The sequence below is a fragment of the Rhamphochromis sp. 'chilingali' genome, assembly GCF_963969265.1.
Source record: "Rhamphochromis sp. 'chilingali' genome assembly, chromosome: 17".
In the NCBI taxonomy this organism is placed as follows: domain Eukaryota; kingdom Metazoa; phylum Chordata; class Actinopteri; order Cichliformes; family Cichlidae; genus Rhamphochromis; species Rhamphochromis sp. 'chilingali'.
Window position 1 is genome coordinate 24,754,592 of NC_137944.1, and position 18,819 is coordinate 24,773,410.

General features: G+C 42.8%; 1 protein-coding gene across 2 annotated transcripts in view; it reads right to left on the reverse strand.

Annotated features, from left to right (window-relative positions):
* Positions 1 to 18,819, reverse strand: part of osbpl10a (oxysterol binding protein-like 10a) — a 94,968-nt gene that overhangs the window by 1,631 nt on the left and 74,518 nt on the right. Inside the window, exons 8-12 of one of the 2 annotated variants that reach the window (XM_080862525.1) lie at positions 11,253 to 11,399; positions 10,365 to 10,863; positions 4,832 to 5,018; positions 3,109 to 3,291; positions 2,865 to 3,018 (exon numbers count right to left, since the gene is read on the reverse strand). In XM_080862525.1, coding sequence (XP_080718651.1) covers positions 2,865 to 3,018; positions 3,109 to 3,291; positions 4,832 to 5,018; positions 10,365 to 10,863; positions 11,253 to 11,399 — 1,170 coding nt within the window. Of the gene's footprint in view, positions 1 to 2,864; positions 3,019 to 3,108; positions 3,292 to 4,831; positions 5,019 to 10,364; positions 10,864 to 11,252; positions 11,403 to 18,819 lie in introns of both variants that reach the window. The other variant, XM_080862524.1, reaches the window with a different exon arrangement.

Here is an 18,819-nt window from a genome sequence, read left to right on the forward strand (position 1 = left end):
CCACGTTGCTCTGTTAGCATCTGTAGTCTTCTTGATAAAGCTAGTCAGCTGATGATTGAAGCACAAAGTGCTCTAAAATCTGTGTTGATTCTGGACTTGGTAAAAACAGAGCGAACCAACCACCACCAACACCAGCAGATCACATGACAACTGCAGAAACTTCACTCTGGAGCTTGGATTCGGTGACTTCCTCTCTTCCTCCAGACTCCATGACTTTGATTTCCAATTAAAAGCAAAATTGACTTTCATCTGAAAACTTGGATCCTCATCTCTGAGAGACGCACAGTATTTGTACAGTTTGAACTGCAATGTATTCAAACTAGAAAATTCTCATAATCTGAGATAATTATTCAGTTTTTCATGTGCTGTAAGAAATAATCAGTCAATTATATATAAAAGGATGTTTCACTTCATATGGAACAAAATGTATCGTTTGGAAGTAAAAAGCAAAAAGAAAAGATGATTTTTTTTTTTTTTTTTTTTGCACATACACTTGTACTAGTTTTCTCTACAGGTGGTTGTGGCTCAGGAGGTAGAGCAGGTCATCTCTTCCAGTATGAATGCTAAAGTATTCTTGTGCAAGATACTGAACCCAGAGTTGCTTCTGATGTGTTTATATGTAATTGTGCATGAATGTTAGATAGAAAACACTTAGATGTAGAAAAAAAACTGCTTGTGTGCCTGAGTCATAGTGTATAACGTGCTTTACATAAGAACCAGTCCATTTCTGTAAGGTAGACAGCTCTTCCCGCTCCACCACAACCACCCACACATGCAGGGCCTTGGAGTAGGGGTATGTCACCAGGGTGCAGAGGAGGCTACCCCCCCGTCCCCTTCTGGCTGCCTCTGCCTCAATTTTATCCCACAACTTAGACATTCACATTACTCACACTCTCATTACACATACATATAGGATCTTGGGGGTGGGCACGATACACGGAGTCCAAAGTACCATCAGGGTGTACACCCCACCCCTGGCATCGTTGCCCACCTCTCAATTTTAAATACACATAGACATTGAGGGCTAGCAGGAGGGACCATGCGCTTACCTGCTGCTCTCTGGCAGGTAGCTCCATGCCCTCCTGGGTTTTAAATGCACCTTAGAACACACATGCATCAACACTACAATGAGCGGGTGGAGGGAGGTTTGGAGAGTACGCTTGGGGAGTGTGATCGTGTGTACAGCGTCTCTTTATGTCTGTCTCCACGTTGGTTGAGTGTGGAGTAAGTGCATATGAGAGCATGAGGGTGGGAATGGATGTTTGTGTCTGTGTGTGCCTGTATGTCTGTGTCTATATGTCAGGTTGGGTGTCAGGCGCCACCTCTCTGGGGACATCTCAGGCCCTCCAAGGTTTGGAGGCCTATCTCCCCCTACCACCACTTCCCCTGCCAGTGGCGGACTCCCTCAGGTGTCGGTGCGTTGGTGGTTCTTTGTGTCTGGGGATGGGCGTCCAGGTACACACCGGCTCACTCCTTGGCGGCCGCTTATCGGGGCCTGGAGCCTGGGGCTCGCTCGGGCCACTTCGGAGGTGGGGTGCCCCCGGCCTCTCGGCCTGGGGCTCGGTCACTCAGGCACGGCTGGCTGCCGGCGGAGCTCACGGGCGCGTCACTGCAACTCCCCCTGGCTTCTGCTCCGCGGCTGCTGAGTGAGCCCTCATCTGGGACTCTCCTCAGCTCTTTCTGGGACAGTGGCGCAGCTGCCCCTCTGTTGGTCTTCCTTGGTCTCTTGTGTTCTGGGGGCCTCTGGATGTCTGGAGTTTTGATCTCCTCCATACCTGCTTCATGCCCTGGAGGACGGGGCTGTGGCCCCCCCACACCCTCTAGCAGATTATTACATGAAGGAACCTTTTAAAAAACAAAAAACAAGCACGTCCATGCTCACAGGTGTACACACGGGTGATCACACCCACAAACTACACCCTTTTTGGCTCCTACCTCAAAGCACACTGTGTTCTGTTGATCTTATGTGCTGCACAATAATGTTTAACATTTAGTATTTACTGTCATATTCCCATATATCATTGTGATGTTGTTTATTCTATTATTCTTGTTCTCTTCTGCTTGTTTTCTTTTTTCTTTCTCAGCAGGTGATCCAGGTGATCGATATATGCATTTTTTTTTTCTCTGCCCGTTCTGTTGGTTTTTGTCTTTTGCCCTTCTCCCCCGTCCCTCTTCTCAGCTGTTTCTCTTTCCCTCTTTCTTTCTCCCCTTCTTTCCCCCAGTCAAGTCTGTCCCGTATTCAGTAAGTGAAAATAAAATAAACAATAAAAGGTGAATCAAATGGACCATTACGGCAAGGCTGGGATGGTCAATTTGGTAAAGTAAATCCGTTGGGCATCTTTGTTTGCCTTTAGACAACAATTCTGATGCAAAAGAGCCAAACGGGACAGGCCAAAAAAAAAAAAAAAAAAAAAAAAAAAGGTAGACAGCAATATAGTGGAAGCAAAGGTGATTAAAGCAGAACGACTTTGCGTGTTCTTCACGAGTTCTCTTTTAGTCGGTTGCCACTGCAGAAGCAAGAACTAAACCTAACATTTAGTTTGTGACCCAAAAATGTATCACCACAAAAACAGCACACAGTATAATCACACAGTTACAAGCGCTGTGTGTGCTACTAATGAGGAAAAGGGGAGAGGCGTTACCTCGAGTTAAAAATAAAGCTTACTTCTGAAACAATCAGCAAGGCTCAAAATTCTTTTGCTTGTCAGGGCGACTAAATAATGCAAAGATTTTCACTCAGATTTCACAGTAAATGAAGCGCACTATTTATTAAATATAGTATTATGCCGTTCAGTGGGATATACTTTGAAATAGGAATGTTTACAAACTAGAGCTCAGACTGAATCTTATTGCTCTTGCAGTACCTCTTTAGTGAAGTATTTGGGCATCCAGGGTTTGTTATCAGCTGCTCTCTGCCTCTCCTCCCCTCTCTGACACTCCTCCAGTCTGTGTTTGTGCTCCGTGGCCTCGTCGATGTTCCCTTCCTTCAGCGACTTGGTGACGTTTTGCCACAACCGCCTATAAGCCAAAACACATTTAAAACCGTGTCGGAGGGCAAATGAGTGTGAAACGCTCCCAAAATGCTCACTGAACTCTGCTGCCTTTCACCTGGATTCTGTCCTCGCCTGTTTCTCCACCGGCCGCAGCTTCTTCTTGGTGACGGGAAGTTTGGTCGTGTCGATCACTTTGGTTTCCCCGCTGCTGTACGTGAACTCCAGCGTGCCGTTCCACTCTCCCTGTGCTTTGCACACGATGGTGTTGGTCGGGTTGTGCTTGACCTCTGCTGTCACCCTATGGCAGCAAGACAGAGACCGTTGTTGTTGTTGTTAAGTTAAAAGCAGCCTTTAGCAAGCAGATAGTTAAGATATATACATGCACTTAAAATCAATTAATGGGTGTTTGGGCTGTTTGTCTTCTCTGGGCTGTCAAAGCCACATCTGCCATCATTACTCTGCTCCCTGTGCTTTGAATCCCAGTGCTGCTCTTCTAGTTTGACTTTCAGACTCCCAATCTCCACCTCATTTGTTTGCTCAAAGCCTTATCCAATTCTCCACCTGCTTCATCTCCAACACTGCCAACATCTAGATTGCATGGATCGTCACCTACTACTTACTTTGCTCTGCCATTATTCAGTTTCATCAGAGTTTAATCGCCAAATAGTTCCTTTATTGAAGCAGTTTTACTAAAACTACCTTCCATACTGTGCTTACACTGTGACATCCATCTGTTGACTAAATTTAAGGAAACACGGTGAGCTTGAGCTCAAGGTGGCTCGGAATGAAACGTCTCTCAGTCCATCCACAGGAGCCTAAGGGGTCACTGAGTTGTTTGATTATGAAAACGATGTAAGTAACACGCTACGGCATTTACCATTACTGGATCTGAAGTCTACTAAATGCCTGTGGAAGATTTTGGACCAGTGTTGGGTCGCACTCTCCACCACCACTGTCAGAAAATGGTCACAAAATTTAAATGGTCGCCTGTCTTTACTTAGTCGCTAAATCACATTACTCCAATCATTTTTCAGGAAGTTGTGACTTATTTGTTTGGCTTAATCAGGAAGACAAAAAGAGCAAAGCTCTCCATATTATTTGGTTCAAGTAATAAATGATTTTCTTGAAAAAGTTATGCAACAAGCAATGCTTGGATCCGTAGGCTCTTCCTCAAGCAATCCCTATCATCTGTTGACCAACAGGGTGAACTGAAGTGCCATCCAGAGCCTGTAAAGAGAACAATGCAGGAGGAAGACATAGAGGGTCCTCTCACCATAGACATCCCAGCCACAGACTCTTAACTCTCTTGGTACTGAGCAGAAGCATTCAAACTGCATACAACAGGTTCAGGGAGAGCATCCACCTGCCACACCTGGATTGTTCTTATGAAACTTCCTGGTTCACACTGATGATGCCACATTGACAGCATAAGTGTGCTCAATACATCAACTTTATGCAAGCATCTACTCAGTGTGTGGGAAACATTGTTTTCTCTTAACGGTGAAGAAGAGTTCTGGTGCGACAGATAGTTAATGTTCTTTATGACCAAATTATTGGCAAACATTTCCTGTATTTTCTTTGCTTAAATCAGCTAAAATGTTTCATTTTATAAAATAACTCACAAATACTGAAACGTTAAGACAGAAGCATAAGCTGTGAAATCCACTGCATGCATGAACTACTACTGTTGGTGACATAATCTGTCATATGTAAGAGTCTGATAACCTCACAGATGAATTATTTCGCTTCCTCTGCCTTCCCTGAAGTGAACAAGAACCAGCCGTCCTTAAACTGAATCACATGTATGAAGAAGCTATCGCAGAGGGGGGAATACTCACCGATGTACCTTCCCTCCGTAGAAAGGCTTTGTGTGGAAGGTCACTGTGGCCGAGTAGCCGCTCTTGACACAGTTGATGGAGACTTTGCCCCCCAGCTCCACCCAGGGCACAGTGAGGATGGAGCGGGCGTAGGCACAGGGCAATGTGAAGACGTACTCCTCGTCGTGCTCGAGGAGATAAAGGACTCCTACGGGGAGAAAGAGACGGAGCTCTTAAAGTCAGTCCGACAGGATATGATGAGAGCAGCTACAAGAATTTTTTTTTTTTTTTTTTTTTTTTTTGAAGCTCATTGTGAGAATGAATTGTTTGAGTAATCCAAGAGTGTGAACACCATTTTCCAAGAAGTTTAAATCAGGTGAGGAATGCCAGCACAGTTGATTTGCCTGCACACCATCCGTCTTTGTCTGAAAACACAATCAGCTGTCAAAGTAATTAAATGCGTGGGCTTCGTATATGGATACTAAGCCAGCTATGTGCCCGTCACTGACTGAGCATTTTTCGCTTATGAAACACAGAAGGCAGCCTGGAGACTTAAACAGCAGATACAGACATTAGACACTGTTTAAAAACTTTACACTTACATCAAACGTGCACACATGTAGGGGTGCAACACTTTCTTTTTTTAACAAATATGGATTCAGATGTGTTTTCAGTTCAAGCTTTATCCGAAAGATCTTTAAAGCTGATATATTTATTGTTAAAGTTGTAGATGATTATATAGAACATAGCCAAAGGTTTCTAGCCATGAGGGCAGCTTATTGGCGAGTTACCCCTTTCAAGTGTCAGGCAGTCCTAAACTTTTTCTACGACAGCTATGAGATAATATGTCCCTAATACAGTCTCAGGTGGGTGGGCGCCGCCTTCTGATAAAACCTGTTTGAGGGACAGCCAATCACAGGAAGGTTGGCTTACGGGGAGGGCTGCCTTAAAGACAGCTTGGTTCAGACGGGTCACATAAATAAGATATTAACGGCATAATAGGACATTTAGATGGGAATTATTTTTTGAATTGTGAATCATGCAAAGCCATTCTAATATAGTCTAAGACAATAAAAAGGAGCTGAACCAAAACCACTCAAGATGATGTCTGATTCCAACAGATGTGTCACAGTGCATTTCAGAACAGATCCATGAGCAGCTTCCAGCTCTGGATTGCACAGGAACAACAAAAATCATCAAATTTACCAAATAAAAGATAAAAAGCAGACTGCATGATCTGCTTTTGAGATGCTCAAGATAGTCAGAAGTTTACATACAGTCATCCTAGGCATGGTAGTCATTGTGATTTTGGGCTTGCAATGATTTGTTTGACAGCACTCCTTGGACTGACCAATACTAAGGACAATGGTAAAGTCCAAGGAACTCAGTGAAGATCTGAGAACTGTAGATTTTAACAGGTTGGAGCTATTAGACCCATTTCTAAACTGCAGATTCAAAGGTGATCAGTTTAAACACACAAGTCGGCCATAAAGTGGAAACTGCTGAAACACTAGCATCACTGTGACAGTGAAGCAGGTTTTACATCGCCTCCGTACTAAGAGGATGTAGACCAAGAAAGAAGCCCCTGCTACAAAATCAACACCTTGAAGCTTGACTGAAATTTGCAGCTGCGCACTTGGACAAGCCAAATGCTTTCTGGAGAAAAGTTTTATGGTCAGATGACACAAAGATTCAGTAATTTGGCCACAGTAACGAGGTCTGTTTGGAGAAGTAAAGGCGAGGCTTTCAAACCTAAGAACACTGTACCAGCTGTCAAGCATGGAGGTGGTAGCATCATGCTCTGGGGGCTGTTTTGCTGCTAGTGGTGCTGGTACAGTCAACAAAGTGGATGGAATAATAAAGAACAACCCAAATGAACAGTTGAAACTTAGACACAGTTATAACAGGAAAATGATCCTAAATATACATCAAACTGGTTTTGAAACTGATAAAAAAAAACGTTAACAGTTGCTGGTTTGGCTTTCTTAAAGCTCTGACCTCAACCCAATTGAACATTTGGACTAGACTTAAAAGCTGCGTCTGTGCCAGGAATTAATCAATTGAATTGAATTTTAAATTTTGCCAAACAGAGTGATCAAACACCGGAATTATGGGATATATATAGTTTGAACCTGTATTAATTTGCAATTATAAAAGCTATTAGCTACACTGGAGAATGTTTAGCAAAATAGAAACCAGTTTATCTCTTTGGGCTCCTTGTTTGTGTTTCAGTCTCTCAGGAATCCCCATAAAGAAAAGCTATTGTGCTTCTAATAATCCACTCACCAACATCATGTGTGTCATCAGTGTACAAGGAGATTTAGTTAGATCAAGTTTTCCCATGCCCCTCTCATGACCACGAACAATTTTCAGCTCTACCATCATAACCTCGTGTTTGCAAGAGGTCACTTGTTTAGCTGTTTCACTGCAAGATGCCTTCAGGGGAAAAAACTGCATGCGGTCCTATTGTGAGCACATAATGACACAGAGTGAGAGAAACCAGCGACGGGAGTGCCAGGCTTAACCAAGTACTGCTGAAAGAACTGTCTGTATGGTAAATGAGTAAACTCGTGGTGGTGGAGTTATTCAGAGCTCATTTAGAGCAAATAAAAGTAGCAACCACAAAATATAAGAAATGAATTCCTCCTCCAAGGGGCTCAAGTGACGAAGCTTTTCATTTACGAGTCAAACACATAGAAAAACTATTAGAGAGATGCAAATACTTCAGCATTATTCTTACATTAGGGCACATTTTGAGTAAAAATGCTTTGGTGCTTTAGACAATTAAATATGAAGATCAATACCACATATATATAAACTGGGTTATTTAGAAAAGTGCAACACAAACAAAAATCTGTACTGATTCATCTGAACCTTTAACTGACAGAAGTACATAAAAGTATTTAAAAATATAATTGTAACTGTATTTTTTAAAATTATACAAATTTAGAATTTGATGGCTTCAAAAACATTCAACAAGCTGGGACAGACCTATGATGGATGTTTCCTCCAATTAGGAAACGCTGCTGGTTGCCCATTTATTGCATTGACTTTTTGTTTTACATTTTTTCTGACCGACAAAATGTTCACTTAACAAACTGGTCACTCGGCTGTCATGAGCCAATTCCATAAGTTTCCATTTAAAAAATAATCATGGTCCAACTTTGAGCAACAATCAGAGTCTGTCTGCAACAACAGACTCGACTCAACTGGATGTCCTGAAGCAACAACATCAGTATTTGTGGAGTAATTTCTGTTTCCAATACGATTCTGCCTGGACTCTGAATGTGAATAGTTAATGTGAATTTCTGCGAACAGTTAATCTCCATATTATCACAAACAGTTTGCATGCACTGTATCTGAACCTGACCTCATTCAATCACACCTGATAGCAGACTGACCCCGACTTTTTCTTTGACCATTTTTGCACTAAAGTCACTGTGAAGACTGCAACTAACTGCAAGTGGTTGCAATCCTGATTCCAGTCTTCAAAGCAATCATTTCAAGGGCAACAAGACTGCATACTTGTCATGCTACCTTGGGTCGTTCTGTGGTTTTCCCTAGTGCACAGATGTCGAACTGCAGGCCTCAAGGGCCGGTGTCCTGCAGGTTTTAGATGTGTCCTTGATCCAACACAGCTCATTTAAAGGCTAAGTTACGTCCCCAACATGCCTAGAAGTTCTCCAGAGGCCAGGTGTGTTGACCCGGGGTATTATATAAAACTTGCAGGACGCCGGCCCTCGAGGCCTGGAGTTCGACACCCCTGCTAGTGTGATTGTAGCATTAAGCAAGTTAATTGGTAGCAGGTGAAGTATCATGCACATTTCAGCAGGACAATGTCTTCATGGCTACAAAGACACAACTTCACAGACAGAGTGAGCGTTTGACCTGCTGCCAGTCCAAATCCATCTCCTGTTGAAAAAGTACAGCACTTCATAAAAAGGAGAATCACACAACAGTGACCAGGACTGCTGAGGTGAGTTGAGGCATTACAGCAAGCAAGACAAAATTTCCAGCTGCAAAACTACAACATAATATCCTCAGTACCAAAGCGATTAAAAGGTTTTATTAAAAGGAAGGCTGATGTAATGCATCAGTAAACATGCCATGTGTGTTGCAGCTGTCAAATCCTGACATCTTGTACATTTCCAAGTGCAATTAACTACTCAAAGTCTTTTCTTTGTATTTCTGTCACTTAAATAAAGGTTCAAGTGATATTATAGATTATTTCAGTGATTTTTTTTTCTTCTTAGAAAATAACCCAACTTTTCAAGAAATAGGATTTATATTTGTTTAATCCAAGGCTTACACTACAGTCAGCAAAACCCTTACGTAGCACTTATATAAAAGTGTTAATGATGGCCACAATATTAAAAAACAAACAAGCAATTTCATGTTAATTATATACATATTAATATATTTTCAATAACTGTCACTCTCCTGAGTACTGAAGTGCATTATCAGTCAAGTAATGAGATAACATCCTGAGCACGTTTTCAACTAATCATGTAAAGGTTCTAAAGATGCTTTTGCATGTCATAGATTAAAGCAAAGAACTTCAGTTAATCCAGATGTGGCACATCAGTGTATAAAAAGGTTTATTATTCTTTTTTTCTATCCTACACGACCTCTAGGAGGCTCCATACATTGAGATCCAGGTCAAACCGAAATCTAGCATCTCGTGTAGCTTTCAGGCTGCATCAGCTGCCGTTTCTTATTCTGCTGCTGACTCACTGCCAATCAGTATCAGTGCCTCTTTATAAAACTACAGTATCAGCTGCTGTCAGGAAAGACGCCACTGCAAAAAATAAATCCACCAATCAATGGATCCTGGGGTGACGGTCATCGTGTTCTCTGACGGCAGCATCAGCCTCCGCGTATGACAACGAACTGCTGCATCACAACCTGGTGGCAGGTGGTCAGTTTACGTATCCGGATTTAGTTGATTGGGCCCAAGGACTTCCTGTATCTCGGCTCAGGGTGACTCATCCCTGACAGCTTACTGTACACGATGTAACAGTACCAGCAGAGAGGTCTGGGCTATTGATTGCCACAGGAGGGATCTTATAGTCCTCACACAGACAGTGGCAGGCAGTTTTGGTGAGACACACTGTTTAGAGACTTTCTACATAGCCTGTAGATGCTAGAAGGTGAGCTACACTAAATGAGGGATTGTTCTTTATTAAAGGGGAACTATTTTTCTCACTTGTGGCTGCATAGCATATTCTTGACCCTGCCAGAGTAGATTTACATGATTCACAGTTCAAAATTATGCTTATTTATCTTATGCAGGTGCATAACACTGTTCATCTGCTAACAAGCCGCTTTTTCTCCTCTCCCTTTAAGACAGCTTTCTTCTGATTGGCTGCCCCTTGCAAACAGAAGCTATCAAGAACAGGTGCATGTGGCTGTGCTTACAGCTAGAGCTGTATGCATTAATAAAAATAAAGTAAAGATCAAAACAAAATGCATGAATGCAGGAGACTGATTGTTTTCTGTGATAACTTTTTTTTGACCCACAGTATTTTAGAAGGTTTGTGGTAGACTGGCTCACCTTCTCCCACCATGGACACTCCTATAGACATGCCCATGAACTTGCTCTTGGTCCACACGTGGGCGTTGACACACATCCTCCGTTCCCGGCACTCGCAATAAAACCCGGACACAGGGGGATGATGGGACACCTGCTCGGCCACAAAACGCACTCTGTAGCAGCTTCCCGGTGAGTCCTCATCCTGCTGTGTGTTGTTGGGGCCTCTGCTTGGCTCCCGAGCCGACCCCGGGTTCGATCTGTCCAAAGGCTTGACTTTGTCCCGAGGAACTTCCCAGGAACAGTGGAAGGTCTCCCCCAACACGGGGTTGTAGGGTTTCTTTGCCACGGCACCTTTCCGCCCCTCGTGGAAGGCAGTCAGGTAATACTCCACAAAGCGGACTATTCGGTCCTCAGCTGTGGCCCCCGCTGTTATTGACAGGAACATGTCGGGGTGCGCCATGAAGTTAGCGTACATTTCCAGCAGTGATCGCTTTTCCAGAATGAAAGTAGGCAGCACCACCTAGGAAAGCAACGCAAAGGAAAGATAGACACTTTGTGACACATTTTATTTCAGTCAGTGCTGCTAAAATCAAACTTCATAGCCAAGAACTTTTTGATAACTTGACTTTCTTCTGCCTTTCCATTTGCATCCATGAAAGGCCCAAGGCGAAGAAAGCAGCTGTGGTAGAAAGATGCCAAATTACAGAACCTAGCTGACGTCAATGACAACAAATATGATGCTAATTAACTCAGACACCGCATTAAAGAAGAAAGAATAGATGTAAAGATGAGTTACAGTTGCAGGAGGAACTTAGGAGGGTTTAGTACATGACTTTGAGGCCTGGCTGAACTAATTCTCATAAGTAAGGATGCCATCTCTCTTATAGAGTCAGTGTTTCTGTGTCATACCCGTGTGAGATCCATTCCCAGTTTGAGCTGCGAGAGCAGGTGGAGAATGATGCTCCGCTGGTCATCCAGGACGCCCAGGTCCTCCTCTTCGTTGTCCTCCGTATCCGTCACCTCCTCACTGGGGCTGACGTCTTCCAGCCCTGGGTGCTGCTGTGAAAACAAGAGGGAAAAGAAAATTGGCCCAGGTGGACTGCTTGCACAAAATCCAACATATTAATTATATTTTTTCTTCATCTTTTATGTCGGAATCACACATATTTTCACATCTTGAGAACTCAAAAAAAAATGCAACAAACTAAGAAGTCAATCAAAAGCTAACACCAAAAGATGGTGCACATTCGGGACTTTAGTCATGCTTAGTATTCCACAGTCACAGACACAATGGTGCTCGCTCTGGCACCTGTCCTCTGAAAAGGCCAAGAGGAGGAAGATAAAGTCATTTTCTTCCCCCACCATTCAACTGTCAATACCAATGATAAGGTCACGCATCTCATTTAGAGGCCAAGACAGGACCTGTTAGAGAAGCAACCTATCGGGACACAGCCAATTACCAATTATCACCAGTCATTCGGTTCATTTTCACTGTGGCCCATTCATGTCCTTTCAGCCTTTCAAGGCACTTTGAGTGTTTTAAATGGCAACAGGAGCTCTGAATTTCTCTGAGTGCGCCGACTGGCCTCTTGTTTGGACTCAAGAGCCTCGAGCTCTGACCTTCACTACGTCTGCAATGGTGAGAAGTTGTGTCCTTCGTTTGTGTCCCACCATTCAACTACAAACACATCCAGTCGAGGTTAAAGAGGAGCTCGTGCCTTTGATATCTCCTGCAGCAACTTGGGGCAGAAAAGAAGATGGGAAAGAAAAAAGAAAGAGGTTGATGTATAATGCAGAAAGTGCTCTCGAGGCTGCAGGCAACAACAACTCTCTGCACGCCCCTCTGCTCTTTATCCTCCATTTCCATCTGTGACTCTATGCAATAACATTTACAGATACATACAGTACGTGTCTTCTTTCCTACTTTAGATTATTTTAGTGAAGACGCTGCAGGAAAAAAGCCAAAAACAGGCAGGAATACTGAGGGAAGTCTGATCTGAAACTCCAGGCAGTGTAATTGCACACAGGGCTCCTGCAGAGAGCTGGGAGAAGCAGAAGAATACCAGAGTGTTCCAGGACCCGAGTGCCTGCTTGTCACATGAATATTTTATTCCATGGGTGCACGCCAAAATATCCACATGCACACACAGACTACACGCTCTCTGCACCAAAACATTTTTGCACAAAAGACACCAGCGCACACAGGAGGGAGCATGCATGAGCACACATGTACAGGAGTCCCTGGGGCTGCCTGGTTCTCGCAGCAGAGTGATATATATAGAAATGAAAAGGAGGGGAGGGGAGGATGGTAGGAGGAGGTCTGTTATGATTTCAGTGGTTCTAACTAATTAAAGAGGTTCCTGACAGCAACAGGAAATTACTGCTGAGGAGGTCAGAGCATCTCTCCAGAAAACCCTCGAGTAGATATATCGGTGGACTCGGTGGCTGGCATTAACTCAGACTTCTTAATGCAGTCCAACTCGTCCAAAAGTGGATCATAATGTGTCTCAAATAGGAAATAACTGCAAAGTGTGTTCAGATTTATGGCTCCATCGAAGCGAGAGAGGGAGAGGACAAGAGCAAGTACACTATTAAAAGGTTTCAGCTCCGTTCCTCCCGCTACCGTCACACATTGTAGCAGAAAATCCATCATTTTAATAAGTTCTTCTATAGTCATGTTTAAAATCACGTATATGCCCCTCTTGCTCTCATGTAGTGCTTCCTGTCGCATTTTTTACCCTTTTAACCGCCCACTGTTCCTACCATAGTCCCTAACAATTACACATGTTGTGAACATTTAACATACACACAGACAAAGCTCAAATTTTCAAAGTCAAGCAGTTTCTCCCAAACTCATCTCATACAGTGTTGTATGAGATTCCTTTAAAGTGGTGAAGTAAGTATTCAGATCACCAAATTACACTTTATGTGCTTATAAAGAACAACAGAATCAGCTGTATCTGCAAAACGGTAGGTTATCTAATAATTAATCATCCAGATTTGATCTATATTTAGCAAAAATAACTTTAGTATATAATTTAACTAGTGGCTAGATATGACAAATAAATGGAGTGGAGTATAGTTCAATATTTTCCTCCAAAAATGCAATGCTTATATTCCACCATGTTCTTCATAAATGCAATATAAAGAGGATGCGAGAGATTTTTCAGATGAAACACAAAAAAATGTCAGCTTATAGCAGACCAATAAGGCATTAATACATATCTATTAACAATTAGTTACAGAATTAAGCATGTCAGATGTATTAATGAGAGTCTAAGAGTGTATTTTGCACTTCAAAAACAATCTCAGCAACTTTAACAGATGCAGAAAATGTTTACCACACGAATAAACCCCGACGGCTGATTTGTTCTATAATTTATGAAGTCAACAAAGGCGCTCAGTGTTGGAGGAAAACTCACTGCCTCCCACATCAGACCAGCAATGTTCACTGCCAAAATGCACAAACTTGTGCACACTGTGTACCCCCCTCCCCAGGCTGCATATACACTTACTCACCCCATAACCAAAACAGAGAAAAAAAGATAATCAGCACACGATGCAAGGGTGCATGCACACACAAATATCAGCTCAGAAACACTTACACTGCATTGTTGTGCAGCTACAGGCTTGATCTGCATAAGACTGGATCTCATCTCCAAAAAGAAGAAAAGAAACGGATAGGCTGGCCTCAGGTAAACGATCCAGTGGAAGGAGGGAAATTAAATTTTCTTGCTCCAAAAGCAGGACGGCCACAGCACGGCACTTCAGCCGGATCAAAATCCAATTTAAGAGATGTTCTCTTGGTGGAAACTCGATCTAAATTTGGATCTTTTGAGGTGATTAAAGCTCGAAGTGTCTTCTCCCACATGTGGGTTTCCTGACTGAGTGAGCAGCTGCCTTGAAGGAGTCTTGGCTCTTTGTTGTGTTTTTTTGGTTTTTGGAGAGGCGTTCAGTGTGCCTGAGCAAAGTTGCTATGCATGACTTACAGAGAGTCTCTCTCTCGCCTCTGCTAACCCCCCCCCCCCCGCCTTTATAAAAAGAGGGAGTAGGGAAGAAAACAGCTGAGGGAAAGTCCCAGTGATGCTTCCCTCTACACCCTCCCATCATCCATCTCCGATTTCCCTTCATCTTTCCATTTTTACCTCATCCTCCTCCACCCTTACCTCATCACTTTTTCCTCTGCTCCCCTCCCTCCTGTCCTCTTCTGACAAGGCTTCCCTACCTCCTACGCCTCCTCCTCCTCTCCTAGTATATGTGGGACGGGTGTATGTATTATCTCCTATTATTACCACTAGTCTGCCAGTTCTGCACCCCTACAGTAGTCGACTCTTCAGGAACACATGCGAGGGGGGGGCGGGGGGGCGGGGGGGGGCTATCATCTACCTTGTTCTACCTTTCAGCTCGTTTCCAGTACATTTTCTCTCTGTAACACAGACTCTCTTTTTTTTTAACTCCAGTCCTCTGTTTGATTCATTCTTCCCCACTCTTCCTCCGCCCTCACACTGTCATCTCCGTCATTGTGTCTTTCATTTACTCCCCCCCCCAGCTCTTCATTCATGCCATCCGCTATTCTGTTTCATCATCATCTTTCTCCTTAACCGTCTTCCTCGCCCTCATTCACATGGTTCCCCCCTGCCTCCTTCTCCTTCCTAATGTATTTTTCTATCCAGTGTAGGCGTCTGCAGAAGGCTCAGTTAGTGCAAGTCTGCACTTCAAAGACTCCTTTTCTTCCTCAGTTACAACTTTGAGGGCTTGTCCTCCTTCACCAGCTGTCCTTCTCATCCCCTATCATCATCATCACTTCCATTTTCACTCATTTGTTTGTCGAAACAACATCTGAGAAAAGGAATCTTCTAAACCACTTGCTATTTTGCAGCAGCGCTGTCCTCCTTCCAGCTCGGCCTCTGAAGTGTGTGTACGAGAGTGAAGTGGATTTCTCCTGCTTCTACTCCTCTGGGAGCAGTACACAGAAAATAAATAAATAAGAAAAATAAAAAGGAAACGATTCGTCTCCATCCAGCTCAAACACAGATTTTCATTGGCTGGATGTGTTTCCTCCTATGCAGAGCGTAAAACTGACCCTAAACCTTGTTCAGGACACGAAACACCAGCTAAACAACAGAGAGCTGGTTTTTGGGGAAATACAGCTTTTTCTCTTTTTAATGAATGAGATTAAAGTCAGTTCAAAATCCGCCACTGCAGTGTGCACGCACATCTTTTTACTGAGATTATGAAACTGACACTCTTAACAATGGGGAGCCGGCACCTACAGTACAAAGACGTCTGATGAAATATGAGCCACAGCTTCCCCTCCGTGCTGTTGTTGCTGCTGTGTTTTAAAATGGAAACTAATTATTTATCACTTCAGATTCACAAAAACAATCCAAGAGTTCAAAAACCTAAACACGGAGTAATTTACAATTATTTGTTGAAAAAAGAAAGAAAACAGAAAGAAAACTATCGAGCAGTCCACCCTGTTAGACCAGCTTTTGCCAACAAATACTGCAGTTTTTAAAATAATGTCATGTATAGTAATACATCGGGTCCATAATGTGCAAATTGCAGTAACTGTTTGAGACTTGCAGACATTTTTTAAATACAGTTTTGGTTTTAATAATCAAAAGCAAAGCAAATACTCTGTTGGGCTGAGATCAGGTGACTGACTTGGCCCTTAAAGAATATTCGGTTTTTCTCCTGGGTTGCTTTTACAGTTTGCTTTGGACACTATGAAGTGCTGACTATATAATCCTGTTAATCTTACTTTCAACTGTCCAAATATTTTTCCCAGAGCTGTGCAGCGTCTTTTTGGATGACTTCTGGCTAATCTGGCCTTCCTGTTCCTGAGTGCAATCAGCAGTTTGCACGTTGTTGTAAACACACTGTATTTCCATTCATGAATCCGTCTCTTGATTGTAGGCTTAGACAGCCATACGCCTGCCTCCTCAAGACTGCTCTTAACTTTACGACATCTAACCAAGTAGTTTTTCTCAAACACGGAAATAATTCTGTCGTCATGCGTTTTAGTTCTTTCAATCCTAAAGTTTCTGTTTTCTAGCTGATGGGTTTAGTTTGAGTTTTCAGCCTAATGATGGCCTGACTCACTTCACTGACATGTCTTTGTGCCTCATATTTATACTTATATATTTATTTACGCATATATATATTCACAGCTTTGAATCTATCCATTCATTTCCTTACACTTATACAGGACCAGGATCCTTGCAGGGCAAGCCTAAGCAAGGATGCCCAAACCTCCCACTCCCCAGTCACCTTCTCCTGCTTAAACACCGAGGCGTTCCCAGGTCAGCCGAGAGATGTAATCATCCAGCATGTCTTTGGTCTACTTTTCAACTTCAGAATATTATGCCTGCTTCATTTGCCATGAGCCTCTGAAAATGCGTGTATAAAAATATCTGTAATTCCCAAACATCTTTGCACTTTTATCACATCAATCGTCTTGATCGTTTGATATAAAATCCACTCTGGACCTAACTCTAGCAGTGCAACAAACACTTTTAAGCATAATTTCACACAGTTTTCTGAAATCACAAACAGCTTCACACACAAACACAATGTGTTGAATGTGAATGTTCCAGGTAAAAATACAGGACGGTGGCGCCTCTCTGCTCACAGCCAGAGGTGTGTGTCTGAGATGACCGTGTAAGAATATCCGTTGGTTTTGACATCATTGAGATCCAGCAGCAGAAATAAAAACGTGTGAAGCCGAAGCTTGTTTGTAGATACTCTGGAGATATCTTCATGTTTACCATCCTTAATATGAGCATCACCATCAAGTTTGTGTGATGATGTCGCATTATGTTAATAAAGCATGTGTCTTACCTCCAGGGAGACACTTTAAGTTCAATACAAAGTCCAGCTCGGGATCACATTAACCTCCTGTAGTGCTGAGTTCCCGTGCTATCCAAGTCCAGCCTGTTAGCCTCTGACCTCTCTTAGATCAGTGTGGCATTTCCACCGGTAAGACTCTAGCTGGCTGGGTACATGTCCTCTCTAAACTAACAGGCAGCCACATGAAAATCACTTTATAATCACTTTGTCAATCGCTTGACATTTACTCAACCAATGATCTTCTCACCTGTGTGCTTTACACTGCAGCTAAGTAGTGTAATCACTACCTGAGGAGCTCTGGAAGTGAATAAATGGAAGGATCTACCACTTACCAAAGTAACCACTGTATGTGTGTGTGTTTTGAGCTCCTGTTAAATGTCAGGCATGTTGTGAATGTCAACTACCAGCGAATTACTAAAAAGCTTTTAAGTTGCAGTTGCTTCTGCCAATTTACACGAGCAGTGCTTATACTGCTCGCCAACAAAGCATATTATCATGCATCAATGGGGTAATTAGCAGCTTTAAATCCACTTAAAGCTGTTTAGATGTCTTTAATGTTTTAAAGACTAAATTAGTTTTCTGCTCGCAAGATCACAACAGAGTTTTAAATCTCCCAGAAGCTCCGGAAAAGGAATAAAGTCCACGAAAAGAGTTCAAGCTGAGACGCCGCAGATGCTTACGGTACAATGGGGGGCGGGGGGGGGGGAGGTGGGCGTTGACCCAGATGCAACATCAGAACTGCAATAAATAATTCACAGCCTCAGACTCCTTGAATGGGTATGAATGAAAAAGCTGTTCAGCTTTGTCAAGAAAGAAAACCTCACAAAACCTTTTTTCCCTCCTAAAGAATAAAATAATAATATTTTTTAAATCAGGCACTGCAGTGGAGATGCGGATGTTGTACCCTGTTGTACCAGCTTCATTAGAGCAGCATCTAACATGGGCTGTGAGGACGTAAAAGGCACACACACACACACAATTAATCTGTGATGTAGGTTTTGCGCATTGTTATCCCCATTTAAACTAAAATAGAGTGTAAGATTGAGGGGATCCCCACACTGTGACTGATGAATCACAACCATCACGTCCAGTTTAAAACCAGAACGTCATCGATGCAGTAGTTCATCTGTGATCCAAGTAAAACAATTATGAGTTTCACTGTCCCTGCTTGGCTGGATTGCACACACTTTGAAGAATTAAAGTCCCTTAAGAAAGCAAAAATCTGACCAATACTCAGATTCACTCTTTCACCTGGATGAGATAAAAACAAACAAACCAACAGCTGATGCTGTGGTGGACGCATTCATCTTTTGTATGCAGCCAATAATCAACACATTAAACTCGAACTAAAAAAAAGACGTCCCTAACTTCAAAACCTTTTGAGGTTGCAGAGTGAGCTTTATGAGATCTCAGAAACTGCTTTCGTTCATCTCCCAGATCTGTTGCATCTCTTTAAGCTATCCATTGCTGATGACGATAAAAAGCCTCTGAGTGGCTGACAAATACGTTCACTCCGTTAAATGCTTCTTTATCGACTTCAAAAGGAGTCATAAACGTGCCTGCATCGCCACACAGCTGAAGTTCATTTTGCATCCTGCATAATTATTCAGTGAAGCATTGAGTA